Source organism: Electrona antarctica, assembly GCF_951216825.1.
Source record: "Electrona antarctica genome assembly, contig: SUPER_10_unloc_1, whole genome shotgun sequence".
Classification (NCBI taxonomy): domain Eukaryota; kingdom Metazoa; phylum Chordata; class Actinopteri; order Myctophiformes; family Myctophidae; genus Electrona; species Electrona antarctica.
In genome coordinates, this window is record NW_027638778.1 from 240,980 (window position 1) to 261,029 (window position 20,050).

The 20,050-nt window shown below is 55.1% G+C and overlaps 1 protein-coding gene across 1 annotated transcript in view; it reads left to right on the forward strand.

Moving 5' to 3' along the window:
* Positions 1 to 16,446: 16,446 nt before the first annotated feature.
* ubr2 (ubiquitin protein ligase E3 component n-recognin 2) overlaps positions 16,447 to 20,050 on the forward strand; it is a 125,218-nt gene continuing 121,614 nt past the window's right edge. Inside the window, exon 1 of the mRNA XM_079532405.1 lies at positions 16,447 to 16,575. Within this exon, the coding sequence (XP_079388531.1) occupies positions 16,489 to 16,575 (87 nt within the window). The 5' untranslated portion in view covers positions 16,447 to 16,488. The remainder of the gene's footprint in view (positions 16,576 to 20,050) is intronic.

Below are 20,050 nucleotides of genomic sequence, written 5' to 3' on the forward strand. Positions count from 1 at the left end.
GTGGATGTCAGGCATCAGGGCCTATATCCAGGCCAGGTGGATGTCAGGCATCAGGGCCTATATCCAGACCAGGTGGATGTCAGGCCTCAGGGCCTATATCCAGGCCAGGTGGATGTCAGGCCTCAGGGCCTATATCCAGACCAGGTGGATGTCAGGCCTCAGGGCCTATATCCAGGCCAGGTGGATGTCAGACATCAGGGCCTATATCCAGGCCAGGTGGATGTCAGGCATCAGGGCCTATATCCAGGCCAGGTGCTGAATGTCAGGCCTCAAGGCCTATATCCAGGCCAGGTGGATGTCAGGGATCAGGGCCTATATCCAGGCCAGGTGGATGTCAGGCATCAGGGCCTATATCCAGGCTAGGTGGATGTCAGGGATCAGGGCCTATATCCAGGCCAGGTGGATGTCAGGCATCAGGGCCTATATCCAGGCTAGGTGGATGTCAGGCATCAGGGCCTATATCCAGGCCAGGTGGATGTCAGGCATCAGGGCCTATATCCAGGCCAGGTGGATGTCAGGCATCAGGGCCTATATCCAGGCCAGGTGGATGTCAGGCATCAGGGCCTATATCCAGACCAGGTGGATGTCAGGCATCAGGGCCTATATCCAGGCCAGGTGGATGTCAGGCATCAGGGCCTATATCCAGGCCAGGTGGATGTCAGGCACCAGGGCCTATATCCAGACCAGGTGGATGTCAGGCATCAGGGCCTATATCCAGACCAGGTGGATGTCAGGCATCAGGGCCTATATCCAGGCCAGGTGGATGTCAGGCATCAGGGCCTATATCCAGGCCAGGTGGATGTCAGGCATCAGGGCCTATATCCAGACCAGGTGGATGTCAGGCATCAGGGCCTATATCCAGGCCAGGTGGATGTCAGGCATCAGGGCCTATATCCAGGCCAGGTGGATGTCAGGCATCAGGGCCTATATCCAGGCCAGGTGGATGTCAGGCATCAGGGCCTATATCCAGGCCAGGTGCTGAATGTCAGGCATCAGGGCCTATATCCAGGCCAGGTGGATGTCAGGCATCAGGGCCTATATCCAGGCCAGGTGGATGTCAGGCATCAGGGCCTATATCCAGGCCAGGTGGATGTCAGGCATCAGGGCCTATATCCAGGCCAGGTGGATGTCAGGCATCAGGGCCTATATCCAGGCCAGGTGGATGTCAGGCATCAGGGCCTATATCCAGGCCAGGTGGATGTCAGGCATCAGGGCCTATATCCAGACCAGGTGGATGTCAGGCATCAGGGCCTATATCCAGACCAGGTGGATGTCAGGCATCAGGGCCTATATCCAGGCCAGGTGGATGTCAGGCATCAGGGCCTATATCCAGGCCAGGTGGATGTCAGGCATCAGGGCCTATATCCAGACCAGGTGGATGTCAGGCATCAGGGCCTATATCCAGGCCAGGTGGATGTCAGGCATCAGGGCCTATATCCAGACCAGGTGGATGTCAGGCATCAGGGCCTATATCCAGGCCAGGTGGATGTCAGGCATCAGGGCCTATATCCAGACCAGGTGGATGTCAGGCATCAGGGCCTATATCCAGGCCAGGTGGATGTCAGGCATCAGGGCCTATATCCAGGCCAGGTGGATGTCAGGCATCAGGGCCTATATCCAGACCAGGTGGATGTCAGGCATCAGGGCCTATATCCAGGCCAGGTGGATGTCAGGCATCAGGGCCTATATCCAGGCCAGGTGGATGTCAGGCATCAGGGCCTATATCCAGGCCAGGTGGATGTCAGGCATCAGGGCCTATATCCAGGCCAGGTGGATGTCAGACATCAGGGCCTATATCCAGGCCAGGTGGATGTCAGGCCTCAAGGCCTATATCCAGGCCAGGTGGATGTCAGGCATCAGGGCCTATATCCAGGCCAGGTGGATGTCAGGCATCAGGGCCTATATCCAGGCCAGGTGGATGTCAGGCATCAGGGCCTATATCCAGGCCAGGTGGATGTCAGGCATCAGGGCCTATATCCAGGCCAGGTGGATGTCAGACATCAGGGCCTATATCCAGGCCAGGTGGATGTCAGGCATCAGGGCCTATATCCAGGCCAGGTGGATGTCAGGCATCAGGGCCTATATCCAGGCCAGGTGGATGTCAGGCATCAGGGCCTATATCCAGGCCAGGTGGATGTCAGGCACCAGGGCCTATATCCAGGCCAGGTGGATGTCAGGCATCAGGGCCTATATCCAGACCAGGTGGATGTCAGGCATCAGGGCCTATATCCAGGCTAGGTGGATGTCAGGCCTCAAGGCCTATATCCAGGCCAGGTGGATGTCAGGCATCAGGGCCTATATCCAGGCCAGGTGGATGTCAGGCATCAGGGCCTATATCCAGGCCAGGTGGATGTCAGGCATCAGGGCCTATATCCAGGCCAGGTGGATGTCAGGCATCAGGGCCTATATCCAGGCCAGGTGGATGTCAGGCATCAGGGCCTATATCCAGGCCAGGTGGATGTCAGGCACCAGGGCCTATATCCAGGCCAGGTGGATGTCAGGCATCAGGGCCTATATCCAGACCAGGTGGATGTCAGGCATCAGGGCCTATATCCAGGCTAGGTGGATGTCAGGCATCAGGGCCTATATCCAGGCCAGGTGGATGTCAGGCATCAGGGCCTATATCCAGACCAGGTGGATGTCAGGCATCAGGGCCTATATCCAGGCCAGGTGGATGTCAGGCACCAGGGCCTATATCCAGGCCAGGTGGATGTCAGGCATCAGGGCCTATATCCAGACCAGGTGGATGTCAGGCATCAGGGCCTATATCCAGACCAGGTGGATGTCAGGCATCAAGGCCTATATCCAGGCCAGGTGGATGTCAGGCATCAAGGCCTATATCCAGACCAGGTGGATGTCAGGCATCAGGGCCTATATCCAGGCCAGGTGGATGTCAGGCATCAGGGCCTATATCCAGACCAGGTGGATGTCAGGCATCAGGGCCTATATCCAGACCAGGTGGATGTCAGGCATCAAGGCCTATATCCAGGCCAGGTGGATGTCAGGCATCAAGGCCTATATCCAGGCCAGGTGGATGTCAGGCATCAAGGCCTATATCCAGGCCAGGTGGATGTCAGGCATCAGGGCCTATATCCAGGCCAGGTGGATGTCAGGCATCAGGGCCTATATCCAGACCAGGTGGATGTCAGGCATCAAGGCCTATATCCAGGCCAGGTGGATGTCAGGCATCAAGGCCTATATCCAGGCCAGGTGGATGTCAGGCATCAGGGCCTATATCCAGGCCAGGTGGATGTCAGGCCTCAAGGCCTATATCCAGGCCAGGTGGATGTCAGGCATCAGGGCCTATATCCAGGCCAGGTGGATGTCAGGCATCAGGGCCTATATCCAGGCCAGGTGGATGTCAGGCATCAGGGCCTATATCCAGGCCAGGTGGATGTCAGGCATCAGGGCCTATATCCAGGCCAGGTGGATGTCAGGCATCAGGGCCTATATCCAGGCCAGGTGGATGTCAGGCATCAGGGCCTATATCCAGGCCAGGTGGATGTCAGGCACCAGGGCCTATATCCAGGCCAGGTGGATGTCAGACATCAGGGCCTATATCCAGGCCAGGTGGATGTCAGGCACCAGGGCCTATATCCAGGCCAGGTGGATGTCAGGCATCAGGGCCTATATCCAGGCCAGGTGGATGTCAGGCATCAGGGCCTATATCCAGGCCAGGTGGATGTCAGGCATCAGGGCCTATATCCAGGCCAGGTGGATGTCAGGCATCAGGGCCTATATCCAGGCCAGGTGGATGTCAGGCCTCAAGGCCTATATCCAGGCCAGGTGGATGTCAGGCATCAGGGCCTATATCCAGACCAGGTGGATGTCAGGCCTCAAGGCCTATATCCAGGCCAGGTGGATGTCAGGCATCAGGGCCTATATCCAGACCAGGTGGATGTCAGGCCTCAAGGCCTATATCCAGGCCAGGTGGATGTCAGGCATCAGGGCCTATATCCAGACCAGGTGGATGTCAGGCCTCAAGGCCTATATCCAGGCCAGGTGGATGTCAGGCATCAGGGCCTATATCCAGGCCAGGTGGATGTCAGGCATCAGGGCCTATATCCAGGCCAGGTGGATGTCAGGCCTCAAGGCCTATATCCAGGCCAGGTGGATGTCAGGCATCAGGGCCTATATCCAGGCCAGGTGGATGTCAGGCCTCAAGGCCTATATCCAGGCCAGGTGGATGTCAGGCATCAGGGCCTATATCCAGGCCAGGTGGATGTCAGGCCTCAGGGCCTATATCCAGGCCAGGTGGATGTCAGGCCTCAAGGCCTATATCCAGGCCAGGTGGATGTCAGGCATCAGGGCCTATATCCAGGCCAGGTGGATGTCAGGCATCAGGGCCTATATCCAGGCCAGGTGGATGTCAGGCCTCAAGGCCTATATCCAGGCCAGGTGGATGTCAGGCATCAGGGCCTATATCCAGGCCAGGTGGATGTCAGGCATCAGGGCCTATATCCAGGCCAGGTGGATGTCAGGCATCAGGGCCTATATCCAGGCCAGGTGGATGTCAGGCATCAGGGCCTATATCCAGGCCAGGTGGATGTCAGGCATCAGGGCCTATATCCAGGCCAGGTGGATGTCAGGCATCAGGGCCTATATCCAGGCCAGGTGGATGTCAGGCATCAGGGCCTATATCCAGGCCACTGTCAGGCATCAGGGCCTATATCCAGGCCAGGTGGATGTCAGGCATCAGGGCCTATATCCAGGCCAGGTGGATGTCAGGCATCAGGGCCTATATCCAGGCCAGGTGGATGTCAGGCCTCAGGGCCTATATCCAGGCCAGGTGGATGTCAGGCCTCAGGGCCTATATCCAGGCCAGGTGGATGTCAGGCATCAGGGCCTATATCCAGGCCAGGTGGATGTCAGGCATCAGGGCCTATATCCAGGCCAGGTGGATGTCAGGCATCAGGGCCTATATCCAGGCCACTGTCAGGCATCAGGGCCTATATCCAGGCCAGGTGGATGTCAGGCATCAGGGCCTATATCCAGGCCAGGTGGATGTCAGGCCTCAGGGCCTATATCCAGGCCAGGTGGATGTCAGGCATCAGGGCCTATATCCAGGCCAGGTGGATGTCAGGCATCAGGGCCTATATCCAGGCCAGGTGGATGTCAGGCATCAGGGCCTATATCCAGGCCACTGTCAGGCATCAGGGCCTATATCCAGGCCAGGTGGATGTCAGGCCTCAGGGCCTATATCCAGGCCAGGTGGATGTCAGGCATCAGGGCCTATATCCAGGCCAGGTGGATGTCAGGCATCAGGGCCTATATCCAGGCCAGGTGGATGTCAGGCATCAGGGCCTATATCCAGGCCAGGTGGATGTCAGGCACCAGGGCCTATATCCAGGCCAGGTGGATGTCAGGCATCAGGGCCTATATCCAGGCCAGGTGGATGTCAGGCATCAAGGCCTATATCCAGACCAGGTGGATGTCAGGCATCAGGGCCTATATCCAGACCAGGTGGATGTCAGGCATCAAGGCCTATATCCAGGCCAGGTGGATGTCAGGCATCAAGGCCTATATCCAGGCCAGGTGGATGTCAGGCATCAAGGCCTATATCCAGGCCAGGTGGATGTCAGGCATCAGGGCCTATATCCAGGCCAGGTGGATGTCAGGCATCAGGGCCTATATCCAGACCAGGTGGATGTCAGGCATCAAGGCCTATATCCAGGCCAGGTGGATGTCAGGCATCAAGGCCTATATCCAGGCCAGGTGGATGTCAGGCATCAGGGCCTATATCCAGGCCAGGTGGATGTCAGGCCTCAAGGCCTATATCCAGGCCAGGTGGATGTCAGGCATCAGGGCCTATATCCAGGCCAGGTGGATGTCAGGCATCAGGGCCTATATCCAGGCCAGGTGGATGTCAGGCATCAGGGCCTATATCCAGGCCAGGTGGATGTCAGGCATCAGGGCCTATATCCAGGCCAGGTGGATGTCAGGCATCAGGGCCTATATCCAGGCCAGGTGGATGTCAGGCATCAGGGCCTATATCCAGGCCAGGTGGATGTCAGGCACCAGGGCCTATATCCAGGCCAGGTGGATGTCAGACATCAGGGCCTATATCCAGGCCAGGTGGATGTCAGGCACCAGGGCCTATATCCAGGCCAGGTGGATGTCAGGCATCAGGGCCTATATCCAGGCCAGGTGGATGTCAGGCATCAGGGCCTATATCCAGGCCAGGTGGATGTCAGGCATCAGGGCCTATATCCAGGCCAGGTGGATGTCAGGCATCAGGGCCTATATCCAGGCCAGGTGGATGTCAGGCCTCAAGGCCTATATCCAGGCCAGGTGGATGTCAGGCATCAGGGCCTATATCCAGACCAGGTGGATGTCAGGCCTCAAGGCCTATATCCAGGCCAGGTGGATGTCAGGCATCAGGGCCTATATCCAGACCAGGTGGATGTCAGGCCTCAAGGCCTATATCCAGGCCAGGTGGATGTCAGGCATCAGGGCCTATATCCAGACCAGGTGGATGTCAGGCCTCAAGGCCTATATCCAGGCCAGGTGGATGTCAGGCATCAGGGCCTATATCCAGGCCAGGTGGATGTCAGGCATCAGGGCCTATATCCAGGCCAGGTGGATGTCAGGCCTCAAGGCCTATATCCAGGCCAGGTGGATGTCAGGCATCAGGGCCTATATCCAGGCCAGGTGGATGTCAGGCCTCAAGGCCTATATCCAGGCCAGGTGGATGTCAGGCATCAGGGCCTATATCCAGGCCAGGTGGATGTCAGGCATCAGGGCCTATATCCAGGCCAGGTGGATGTCAGGCCTCAAGGCCTATATCCAGGCCAGGTGGATGTCAGGCATCAGGGCCTATATCCAGGCCAGGTGGATGTCAGGCATCAGGGCCTATATCCAGACCAGGTGGATGTCAGGCATCAGGGCCTATATCCAGGCCAGGTGGATGTCAGGCATCAGGGCCTATATCCAGGCCAGGTGGATGTCAGGCATCAGGGCCTATATCCAGGCCAGGTGGATGTCAGGCCTCAAGGCCTATATCCAGGCCAGGTGGATGTCAGGCCTCAAGGCCTATATCCAGGCCAGGTGGATGTCAGGCATCAGGGCCTATATCCAGGCCAGGTGGATGTCAGGCATCAGGGCCTATATCCAGGCCAGGTGGATGTCAGGCATCAGGGCCTATATCCAGACCAGGTGGATGTCAGGCATCAGGGCCTATATCCAGGCCAGGTGGATGTCAGGCATCAGGGCCTATATCCAGGCCAGGTGGATGTCAGGCATCAGGCCTATATCCAGACCAGGTGGATGTCAGACATCAGGGCCTATATCCAGGCCAGGTGGATGTCAGGCATCAGGGCCTATATCCAGGCCAGGTGGATGTCAGGCATCAGGGCCTATATCCAGGCCAGGTGGATGTCAGGCCTCAGGGCCTATATCCAGGCCAGGTGGATGTCAGGCCTCAGGGCCTATATCCAGGCCAGGTGGATGTCAGGCCTCAAGGCCTATATCCAGGCCAGGCCACTGTCAGGCATCAGGGCCTATATCCAGGCCAGGTGGATGTCAGGCCTCAAGGCCTATATCCAGGCCAGGTGGATGTCAGGCATCAGGGCCTATATCCAGGCCAGGTGGATGTCAGGCATCAGGGCCTATATCCAGGCCAGGTGGATGTCAGGCCTCAAGGCCTATATCCAGGCCAGGTGGATGTCAGGCATCAGGGCCTATATCCAGGCCAGGTGGATGTCAGGCATCAGGGCCTATATCCAGGCCAGGTGGATGTCAGGCATCAGGGCCTATATCCAGGCCAGGTGGATGTCAGGCATCAGGGCCTATATCCAGGCCAGGTGGATGTCAGGCATCAGGGCCTATATCCAGGCCAGGTGGATGTCAGGCATCAGGGCCTATATCCAGGCCAGGTGGATGTCAGGCATCAGGGCCTATATCCAGGCCACTGTCAGGCATCAGGGCCTATATCCAGGCCAGGTGGATGTCAGGCATCAGGGCCTATATCCAGGCCAGGTGGATGTCAGGCATCAGGGCCTATATCCAGGCCAGGTGGATGTCAGGCCTCAGGGCCTATATCCAGGCCAGGTGGATGTCAGGCCTCAGGGCCTATATCCAGGCCAGGTGGATGTCAGGCATCAGGGCCTATATCCAGGCCAGGTGGATGTCAGGCATCAGGGCCTATATCCAGGCCAGGTGGATGTCAGGCATCAGGGCCTATATCCAGGCCACTGTCAGGCATCAGGGCCTATATCCAGGCCAGGTGGATGTCAGGCATCAGGGCCTATATCCAGGCCAGGTGGATGTCAGGCCTCAGGGCCTATATCCAGGCCAGGTGGATGTCAGGCATCAGGGCCTATATCCAGGCCAGGTGGATGTCAGGCATCAGGGCCTATATCCAGGCCAGGTGGATGTCAGGCATCAGGGCCTATATCCAGGCCACTGTCAGGCATCAGGGCCTATATCCAGGCCAGGTGGATGTCAGGCCTCAGGGCCTATATCCAGGCCAGGTGGATGTCAGGCATCAGGGCCTATATCCAGGCCAGGTGGATGTCAGGCATCAGGGCCTATATCCAGGCCAGGTGGATGTCAGGCATCAGGGCCTATATCCAGGCCAGGTGGATGTCAGGCATCAGGGCCTATATCCAGGCCAGGTGGATGTCAGGCATCAGGGCCTATATCCAGACCAGGTGGATGTCAGGCCTCAAGGCCTATATCCAGGCCAGGTGGATGTCAGGCCTCAAGGCCTATATCCAGGCCAGGTGGATGTCAGGCATCAGGGCCTATATCCAGGCCAGGTGGATGTCAGGCATCAGGGCCTATATCCAGGCCAGGTGGATGTCAGGCATCAGGGCCTATATCCAGGCCAGGTGGATGTCAGGGATCAGGGCCTATATCCAGACCAGGTGGATGTCAGGCCTCAAGGCCTATATCCAGGCCAGGTGGATGTCAGGCCTCAAGGCCTATATCCAGGCCAGGTGGATGTCAGGCATCAGGGCCTATATCCAGGCCAGGTGGATGTCAGGCATCAGGGCCTATATCCAGGCCAGGTGGATGTCAGGCATCAGGGCCTATATCCAGGCCAGGTGGATGTCAGGGATCAGGGCCTATATCCAGGCCAGGTGGATGTCAGGCATCAGGGCCTATATCCAGGCCAGGTGGATGTCAGGCATCAGGGCCTATATCCAGGCCAGGTGGATGTCAGGCATCAGGGCCTATATCCAGGCCAGGTGGATGTCAGGCATCAGGGCCTATATCCAGGCCAGGTGGATGTCAGGCATCAGGGCCTATATCCAGGCCAGGTGGATGTCAGGCATCAGGGCCTATATCCAGGCCAGGTGGATGTCAGGCATCAGGGCCTATATCCAGGCCAGGTGGATGTCAGGCCTCAAGGCCTATATCCAGGCCAGGTGGATGTCAGTCATCAGGGCCTATATCCAGGCCAGGTGGATGTCAGGCATCAGGGCCTATATCCAGGCCAGGTGGATGTCAGGCATCAGGGCCTATATCCAGGCCAGGTGGATGTCAGGGATCAGGGCCTATATCCAGACCAGGTGGATGTCAGGCATCAAGGCCTATATCCAGGCCAGGTGGATGTCAGACATCAAGGCCTATATCCAGGCCAGGTGGATGTCAGACATCAGGGCCTATATCCAGACCAGGTGGATGTCAGACATCAGGGCCTATATCCAGGCCAGGTGGATGTCAGGGATCAGGGCCTATATCCAGACCAGGTGGATGTCAGGCATCAAGGCCTATATCCAGGCCAGGTGGATGTCAGACATCAGGGCCTATATCCAGGCCATGTGGATGTCAGACATCAGGGCCTATATCCAGGCCAGGTGGATGTCAGGCATCAGGGCCTATATCCAGGCCAGGTGGATGTCAGGCATCAGGGCCTATATCCAGGCCAGGTGGATGTCAGACATCAGGGCCTATATCCAGGCCAGGTGGATGTCAGGCATCAGGGCCTATATCCAGGCCAGGTGGATGTCAGGCATCAGGGCCTATATCCAGGCCAGGTGGATGTCAGACATCAAGGCCTATATCCAGGCCAGGTGGATGTCAGGCATCAGGGCCTATATCCAGGCCAGGTGGATGTCAGGCATCAGGGCCTATATCCAGGCCAGGTGGATGTCAGACATCAGGGCCTATATCCAGGCCAGGTGGATGTCAGACATCAGGGCCTATATCCAGGCCAGGTGGATGTCAGGCATCAGGGCCTATATCCAGGCCAGGTGGATGTCAGGCATCAGGGCCTATATCCAGGCCAGGTGGATGTCAGACATCAGGGCCTATATCCAGGCCAGGTGGATGTCAGGCATCAGGGCCTATATCCAGGCCAGGTGGATGTCAGGCATCAGGGCCTATATCCAGGCCAGGTGGATGTCAGACATCAAGGCCTATATCCAGGCCAGGTGGATGTCAGGCATCAGGGCCTATATCCAGGCCAGGTGGATGTCAGGCATCAGGGCCTATATCCAGGCCAGGTGGATGTCAGGCATCAGGGCCTATATCCAGGCCAGGTGGATGTCAGGCCTCAAGGCCTATATCCAGGCCAGGTGGATGTCAGGCATCAGGGCCTATATCCAGGCCAGGTGGATGTCAGGCATCAGGGCCTATATCCAGGCCAGGTGGATGTCAGGCATCAGGGCCTATATCCAGGCCAGGTGGATGTCAGGCATCAGGGCCTATATCCAGGCCAGGTGGATGTCAGGCCTCAAGGCCTATATCCAGGCCAGGTGGATGTCAGGCATCAGGGCCTATATCCAGGCCAGGTGGATGTCAGGCATCAGGGCCTATATCCAGACCAGGTGGATGTCAGGCATCAGGGCCTATATCCAGGCCAGGTGGATGTCAGGCATCAGGGCCTATATCCAGGCCAGGTGGATGTCAGGCATCAGGGCCTATATCCAGGCCAGGTGGATGTCAGGCATCAGGGCCTATATCCAGGCCAGGTGGATGTCAGGCATCAGGGCCTATATCCAGGCCAGGTGGATGTCAGGCATCAGGGCCTATATCCAGACCAGGTGGATGTCAGGCATCAGGGCCTATATCCAGGCCAGGTGGATGTCAGGCATCAGGGCCTATATCCAGGCCAGGTGGATGTCAGGCATCAGGGCCTATATCCAGACCAGGTGGATGTCAGGCATCAGGGCCTATATCCAGGCCAGGTGGATGTCAGGCCTCAAGGCCTATATCCAGGCCAGGTGGATGTCAGGCATCAGGGCCTATATCCAGGCCAGGTGGATGTCAGGCCTCAAGGCCTATATCCAGGCCAGGTGCTGAATGTCAGATACCCACCCACCCACACACATAGCCACTTAAAAATAAAATAAAAGGCGAAAGCCGCAAAAAAAACAAACATAAAAAACATTAAAAAAAACTCTGTTCATTGTTAATGGCATTTAATGTTTGTGACAATGGCCCGCACACCATTCTTTTGGTAAAGAATTACTTTATTGAGTTAAACGACAACGTTTGATTGATAGATCTGTTTGACCTGAAGAAGATCTATCAAGATCGAATCATCGAAACGTTGTCGTTTGTTAATTCAATAAAGTAATTCTTTACCAAAAGAATGGCGTGCGGGCCCTTTACCTCCTTCCATGACCTTATTGGCCCTGCACCCACTGTCGAGGTGCCCTTTACCTCCTTCCATGACCTTATTGGCCCTGCACCCACTGTCGAGGTGCCCTTTACCTCCTTCCAGGACCTTATCGGCCCTGAACCCACTGTCGAGGTGCCCTTTACCTCCTTCCATGACCTTATCGGCCCTGAACCCACTGTCGAGGTGCCCTTTACCTCCTTCCATGACCTTATTGGCCCTGCATCCACTGTCGAGGTGCCCTTTACCTCATTCCATGACCTTATTGGCCCTGCACCCACTGTCGAGGTGCCCTTTACCTCCTTCCATGACCTCATTGGCCCTGCACCCACTGTCGAGGTGCCCTTTACCTCCTTCCATGACCTTATTGGCCCTGCACCCACTGTCGAGGTGCCCTTTACCTCCTTCCATGACCTTATTGGCCCTGCACCCACTGTCGAGGTGCCCTTTACCTCCTTCCAGGACCTTATCGGCCCTGAACCCACTGTCGAGGTGCCCTTTACCTCCTTCCATGACCTTATTGGCCCTGCACCCACTGTCGAGGTGCCCTTTACCTCCTTCCATGACCTTATCAGCCCTGCACCCACTGTCGAGGTGCCCTTTACCTCCTTCCATGACCTTATCAGCCCTGCACCCACTGTCGAGGTGCCCTTTACCTCCTTCCATGACCTTATCAGCCCTGCACCCACTGTCGAGGTGCCCTTTACCTCCTTCCATGACCTTATTGGCCCTGCACCCACTGTCGAGGTGCCCTTTACCTCCTTCCATGACCTTATTGGCCCTGCGCCCACTGTCGAGGTGCCCTATACCTCCTTCCATGACCTTATTGGCCCTGCGCCCACTGTCGAGGTGCCCTTTACCTCCTTCCATGACCTCATTGGCCCTGCACCCACTGTCGAGGTGCCCTTTACCTCCTTCAATGACCTTATTGGCCCTGCACCCACTGTCGAGGTGCCCTTTACCTCCTTCCATGACCTCATTGGCCCTGCACCCACTGTCGAGGTGCCCTTTACCTCCTTCCATGACCTTATTGGCCCTGCACCACTGTCGAGGTGTCCTATACCTCCTTCAATGACCTTATTGGCCCTGCACCCACTGTCGAGGTGTCCTATACCTCCTTCCAGGACCTTATTGGCCCCTTATTGGCCCTGCACCACTGTCGAGGTGCCCTTTACCTCCTTCCATGACCTTATCGGCCCTGCACCCACTGTCGAGGTGCCCTTTACCCTCCTTCCATGACCTCATTTGCCCTGCACCCACTGTCGAGGTGCCCTTTACCTCCTTCCATGACCTCATTGGCCCTGCACCCACTGTCGAGGTGCCCTTTACCTCCTTCCATGACCTTATTGGCCCCTTATTGGCCCTGCACCACTGTCGAGGTGCCCTTTACCTCCTTCCATGACCTTATCGGCCCTGCACCCACTGTCGAGGTGCCCTTTACCTCCTTCCATGACCTCATTTGCCCTGCACCCACTGTCGAGGTGCCCTTTACCTCCTTCCATGACCTCATTGGCCCTGCACCCACTGTCGAGGTGCCCTTTACCTCCTTCCATGACCTTATCGGCCCTGCACCCACTGTCGAGGTGTCCTATACCTCCTTCCAGGACCTTATTGGCCCCTTATCGGCCCTGCACCCACTGTCGAGGTGCCCTTTACCTCCTTCCATGACCTTATCGGCCCTGAACCCACTGTCGAGGTGCCCTTTACCTCCTTCCAGGACCTTATTGGCCCTGCACCCACTGTCGAGGTGCCCTTTATCTCCTTCCATGACCTTATTGGCCCTGCACCCACTGTCGAGGTGCCCTTTATCTCCTTCCATGACCTTATTGGCCCTGCACCCACTGTCGAGGTGCCCTTTACCTCCTTCCATGACCTTATTGGCCCTGCACCCACTGTCGAGGTGCCCTTTACCTCCTTCCATGACCTCATTGGCCCTGCACCCACTGTCGAGGTGTCCTACACCTCCTTCCATTACTGCCTTATAGAGCATCGCAGTCCCGCCCCCTTTCATGACGACGCCAGGCCCAGTCCCGCCCCCTTTCATGACGACGCCAGGCCCAGTCCCGCCCACTTTCATGACGACGCCAGGCCCAGTCCCGCCCCCTTTCATGACGACACCAGGCCCAGGAAATGAATCCCAATGCATTTTTCCCATAGACATTTCAAAAAGTATTTATTTAAAGACCTTTTAAGCGTCGTACGAAGCCAACTCGAGTCGTGACAAATCATGACAACAAACACAATATTTTGGACCAAACAAATAATTACAAAGAAGAAAAACAACAAAAAAAAGGGTTTTTTTCTACTTTGCCTTTGTTTGGCCCAAAACATTGTGTTTATTGTCATGCTTTGTCATGCTTTGTCCGCAGCGTAAACGTCTTTAAATAAATACTTTATGAAAAGTCTATGAGGAAAATGAACGGGGATTTATTTTCCAGGTCTCTCGAGGGGGCGGGGCTCTATTGGCCCCACCCACTGTCGAGGGGGCGGGGCTCTATTGGCCCCCCACCCACTGTCGAGGGGGCGGGGCTCTATTGGCCCCACCCACTGTCGAGGGGGCGGGGCTCTATTTGCCCTGCACCCACTGTCGAGGGGGCGGGGCTCTATTGGCCCCCCACCCACTGTCGAGGGGGCGGGGCTCTATTGGCCCCCCACCCACTGTCGAGGGGGCGGGGCTCTATTGGCCCCGCACCCTGTCGAGGGGGCGGGGCTCTATTGGCCCCACCCACTGTCGAGGGGGCGGGACTCTATTGGCCCCGCACCCTGTCGAGGGGGCGTGGCTCTATTGGCCCCGCACCCTGTCGAGGGGGCGTGGCTCTATTGGCCCCGCACCCACTGTCGAGGGGGCGGGGCTCTATTGGCCCCCCACCCACTGTCTAGGGGGCGGGGCTCTATTGGCCCCGCACCCACTGTCGAGGGGGCGGGGCTCTATTGGCCCCACCCACTGTCGAGGGGGCGGGACTCTATTGGCCCTGCACCCACTGTCGAGGGGGCGGGGCTCTATTGGCCCACCCACTGTCGAGGGGGCGGGGCTCTATTGGCCCACCCACTGTCGAGGGGGCGGGGCTCTATTGGCCCACCCACTGTCGAGGGGGCGGGACTCTATTGGCCCACCCACTGTCGAGGGGGCGGGGCTCTATTGGCCCACCCACTGTCAAGGGGGCGGTGCTCTATTGGCCCACCCACTGTCGAGGGGGCGGGACTCTATTGGCCCACCCACTGTCGAGGGGGCGGGGCTCTATTGGCCCCCCACCCACTGTCGAGGGGGCGGGACTCTATTGGCCCCCCACCCACTGTCGAGGGGGCGGGGCTCTATTGGCCCTGCACCCACTGTCAAGGGGGCGTGGCTCTATTGGCCCCACCCACTGTCGAGGGGGCGGGGCTCTATTGGCCCTGCACCCTGTCGAGGGGGCGGGGCTCTATTGGCCCACCCACTGTCGAGGGGGCGGGGCTCTATTGGCCCACCCACTGTCGAGGGGGCGGGACTCTATTGGCCCCCCACCCACTGTCGAGGGGGCGGGGCTCTATTGGCCCCCCACCCACTGTCGAGGGGGCGGGACTCTATTGGCCCCCCACCCACTGTCGAGGGGGCGGGGCTCTATTGGCCCTGCACCCACTGTCAAGGGGGCGTGGCTCTATTGGCCCCACCCACTGTCGAGGGGGCGGGGCTCTATTGGCCCTGCACCCTGTCGAGGGGGCGGGGCTCTATTGGCCCTGCACCCACTGTCGAGGGGGCGTGGCTCTATTGGCCCCTGCACCCACTGTCGACGTGCATGTAAATAAGTATGCTTTGTGTTAGTGGCAAAACAAACTCTGTCCATTATTGTTAATGGTATTTTTGAGTGGAGTAAACCACTCCAACAACTGGCTTTGTTAGTTTACGTGTCCACGTGTCCACGTGTTTGTTCGTACCAAAAAAATGAGCATGGTTGCTATGGTCACTCAGTTCACACGGGTGTGATTTCATTACGTCAGACATTACGTCAGACCACAGCTGATCAGGCTATATAATATCTTACACCACTCAGTTCACACTGGTGTTATTTTTAATGTTTGTGTTGGAGACAAAACAAACATTATAAACCCTTTTTGGGCGGGAACTCCTTTTGGTGTTTTAAAGCATTATGTTATACTTTAGCTATATTGAAAAATAGCAGATCTACAAGCTCATAGCGCGGCACCGAGTGCCGCGCTATGAGCTTGTAGATGTGCTATTTTTTGAAAAATCGTGAAAATGTGCCTCAAATCTTTGAATACCGTACCGTATAATTATATTATTACAGAGTGAACATTTTAACTAAAATCTTTGCTTCTGGGAGGGGGGGGGGGGGGGGGGGGGGGTCTGACATGAAACATTAACCTGTATATAGGAGGGGTAGCCAATAGAGCGTCGCAGTCCCGCCTCCTACCCTGGACCAGGAAATGAAACCCAATGCATTATTCTCATAGACATTTCTTAAAGTATTTATTTAAAGACGGTTACGCCGCGGACAAAGCCAACTTGAGTCGTGACAACTCATGACAACACAAACAATATTTTGGACCAAACAAATAATTAGAAAGAAGAAAAAAACGGAAGGTTACAACACTTTTTTTGTTGTTTTTCTTCTTTGTAATTATTTGTTTGGTCCAAAATATTGTTTGGGTTGTCATGAGTTGTCACGACTCGAGTTGGCTTTGTCCGCGGCGTAACCGTCTTTAAATAAATACTTTAAGAAATGTCTATGAGAATAATGCATTGGATTTCATTTCCTGGTCCAGGGTAGGAGGCGGGACTGCGACGCTCTATAGCAGCCCCTCAAAAAAAGAAAACTACAACAACACATCAGCTGTAGTCCTTAGGTGTTCTTCTGACGTGATTTCCGCTTCCTGTTTGTGTGACCGGGTGCCTGTGCTGAGGGCTCGGCATCAGATCCAAGATGGCGGCCATGCAGCAGCCGGACGCCAGGTCTCTGTCCTCTCTGTGTCCAGAGTTCATCACCTTCTCCCCGAGGGACACCGCCAAGGTCAGTGGCACGACGTCACCACGCGTCACGAGGCGGGTTTTGACGTGTCGACGACGTCATGAACGACGTCACACTCCCTGTGTGTGTGTGTGTGTGTTTGAGCCCCTGAAGCTAAGCTAGCTAAGGCTAGCTAGCAGCCTCTCCCCACTCTCTGTCTGTCTGCACTGCAGGCTAACAGGCTAACAGCTGTGCTAATAAGACAACAACAACAACAGTGCCTTTTTTAGTGATTTAGTTGAAGTTTGTTTTGTCTTTTTTTAGACGTTTTAATGACAGATGCAGGCTAGCCTCTGTCTGTCTGTCTGTCTGTCTGCCTGCCTGTCTGTCTGTCTGTCTGTCTGTCTGTCTGTCTGTATGCCTGCCTGTGTCTGTCTGTCTGTCTGTCTGTCTGCCTGCCTGTCTGTCTGTCTGTCTGTATGCCTGTCTGTCTGTCTGCCTGCCTGTCTGTCTGTCTGTCTGTCTGTCTGTCTGTCTGTCTGTATGCCTGCCTGTGTCTGTCTGTCTGCCTGCCTGTCTGTCTGTCTGTATGCCTGCCTGCCTGCCTGTGTCTGTCTGTCTCTCTGCCTGTCTGTCTGCAGGCTCGAGCTAACAGGCTAACAGCTGTATTCCCTTGCCTTGGCTTTTCATAATAACATGTTTATTTTGTAAATAACGTCAACGACGTTAGGAGTCATATTTTGCCATGCAGCATTTAACTCCCATTTAATTTCATATGGTTATAATGTGGTTATATTATTCATGTAGAAAACGGAAGAAGAAATGATTATTATAACTAAAGCTGGCAAAATAATCTAGAATAAGAAACAGTACAGTAGTACAGTAGTGCATCCCGTGGATGCAGAGGTCGTTGTTTTATTGTCGTCCCTTAACTATAAACTGCGTTTTGGGATGCAAAATGCACCCTATTTTAATCTCTGGGGTTTGAAGGAGTCATGGTTTGTTTTGTTGATGTTTGTTGTTTTAATTACTTTGTGTCAAAGAGAGAATGTGTGGGTTTTTTTCATGACACGTAACGATGTGATTTAACCCGGTCGGTCCCAAACTTTTTCATGTCAAGGACCCCCCAAATTGACCGACTAAAATGTATTTTGGCGGGCCTTGATGCCGTCGTAATGACTGTCTGTTTTTACACTTGCTGAAAATAGCCAATCTACAAGCTCACAACGCGTCACATGCTATTTTCAGCATGCGACCGATTGTAAAATGACATGTACTGGATCTCTTGTCCACTAGTCCCTTCCTAGTGGATCTCTTGTCCACTAGTCCCTTCCTAGTGGATCTCTTGTCCACTAGTCCCTTCCTAGTGGATCTCTTGTCCACTAGTCCATTCCTAGTGGATCTCTTGTCCACTAGTCCATTCCTAGTGGATCTCTTGTCCACTAGTCCATTCCTAGTGGATCTCTTGTCCACTAGTCCCTTCCTAGTGGATCTCTTGTCCACTAGTCCCTTCCTAGTGGATCTCTTGTCCACTAGTCCCTTCCTAGTGGATCTCTTGTCCACTAGTCCCTTCCTAGTGGATCTCTTGTCCACTAGTCCCTTCCTAGTGGATCTCTTGTCTCTCTTGTCCACTAGTCCCTTCCTAGTGGATCTCTTGTCCACTAGTCCCTTCCTAGTGGATCTCTTGTCCACTAGTCCCTTCCTAGTGGATCTCTTGTCCACTAGTCCCTTCCTAGTGGATCTCTTGTCCACTAGTCCCTTCCTAGTGGATCTCTTGTCCACTAGTCCCTTCCTAGTGGATCTCTTGTCCACTAGTCCCTTCCTAGTGGATCTCTTGTCCACTAGTCCCTTCCTAACATTTTAGTCTAGTTTTTATTTGTTGACGACATTGTCAGTATATTTAGTCTTGGATTTAGTTTGGTGGCAGCGGTGGCCGGACGGATAGCGGAGCGGTCTTGATACCGGAAGGTCGCCAGTTCGAATCAGCGGTCCGACACGTTAAAGATTACCACCGCTGAAGTGCCCTTGAACAAGGCATTGAACCACTACGATGAAATGTGTTCTATGAGCAGGGCCTGGCTGGAAACAAGTTCTTGAGCTTAGCCCAGATACCCTGGGTAAATATAGTCATCATTTCATTTCATTTCAGTCATAGCTTAGTTTTCATTTAGTTTTCGTCAGTGGAAAAAAAGGTAGTCGACGAACATTTTTCGTCTTAGTTTTAGTCGTATTGAAGTTAGTTGTGACTCCCTACTCACCTCTTCAGACTGACTCCCTACTCACCTCTTCAGACTGACTCCCTACTCACCTCTTCAGACTGACTCCCTACTCACCTCTTCAGACTGACTCCCTACTCACCTCTTCAGACTGACTCCCTACTCACCTCTTCAGACTGACTCCCTGCTCACCTCTTCAGACTGACTCCCTACTCACCTCTTCAGACTGACTCCCTACTCACCTCTTCAGACTGACTCCCTACTCACCTCTTCAGACTGACTCCCTACTCACCTCTTCAGACTGACTCCCTATACTCACCTCTTCAGACTGACTCCCTAATCACCTCTCCAGACTGACTCCCTACTCACCTCTTCAGACTGACTCCCTATACTCTCCTCTTCAGACTGACTCCCTAATCACCTCTCCAGACTGACTCCCTACTCACCTCTTCAGACTGACTCCCTATACTCACCTCTTCAGACTGACTCCCTACTCACCTCTTCAGACTGACTCCCTACTCACCTCTTCAGACTGACTCCCTACTCTCCTCTTCAGACTGACTCCCTACTCACCTCTTCAGACTGACTCCCTACTCACCTCTTCAGACTGACTCCCTATACTCACCTCTTCAGACTGACTCCCTACTCACCTCTTCAGACTGACTCCCTACTCACCTCTTCAGACTGACTCCCTACTCTCCTCTTCAGACTGACTCCCTACTCACCTCTTCAGACTGACTCCCTACTCACCTCTTCAGACTGACTCCCTATACTCACCTCTTCAGACTGACTCCCTACTCACCTCTTCAGACTGACTCCCTACTCACCTCTTCAGACTGACTCCCTATACTCACCTCTTCAGACTGACTCCCTACTCACCTCTTCAGACTCCATCTCGGTCCGTTGCAGCACAGGCTTGAAAACTAACTTCAATGGATTCAATACTTTATTGCCACCAGTGTTGATTTCGTCGACTAAAACTATGACGAAAAATGTTTGACGGAAACTAAATGAAAACTAAGCTATGCTGATAAACATTACATAGACTTTAGTTGTTACTGTACAATACTTTAAAACAGTTCTTGTTTGCGCCACCCCCTCGTTGAAATCAATGTATTTCCAACTCCAGCTTGTCTCAGTTCAGGCTGCATGAACAGCGCCCGAGCGCTCCTCGGTTTCTGCCCCCTCAATGTCCTAACTCTTCTATTAGATGGCTCTGGGTTTCTGCCCCCTCAATGTCGTAACTCTTCTCTTAGATGGCTCTGGGTTTCTGCCCCCTCAATGTCCTAACCCTTCTATTAGATGGCTCTGGGTTTTTGCCC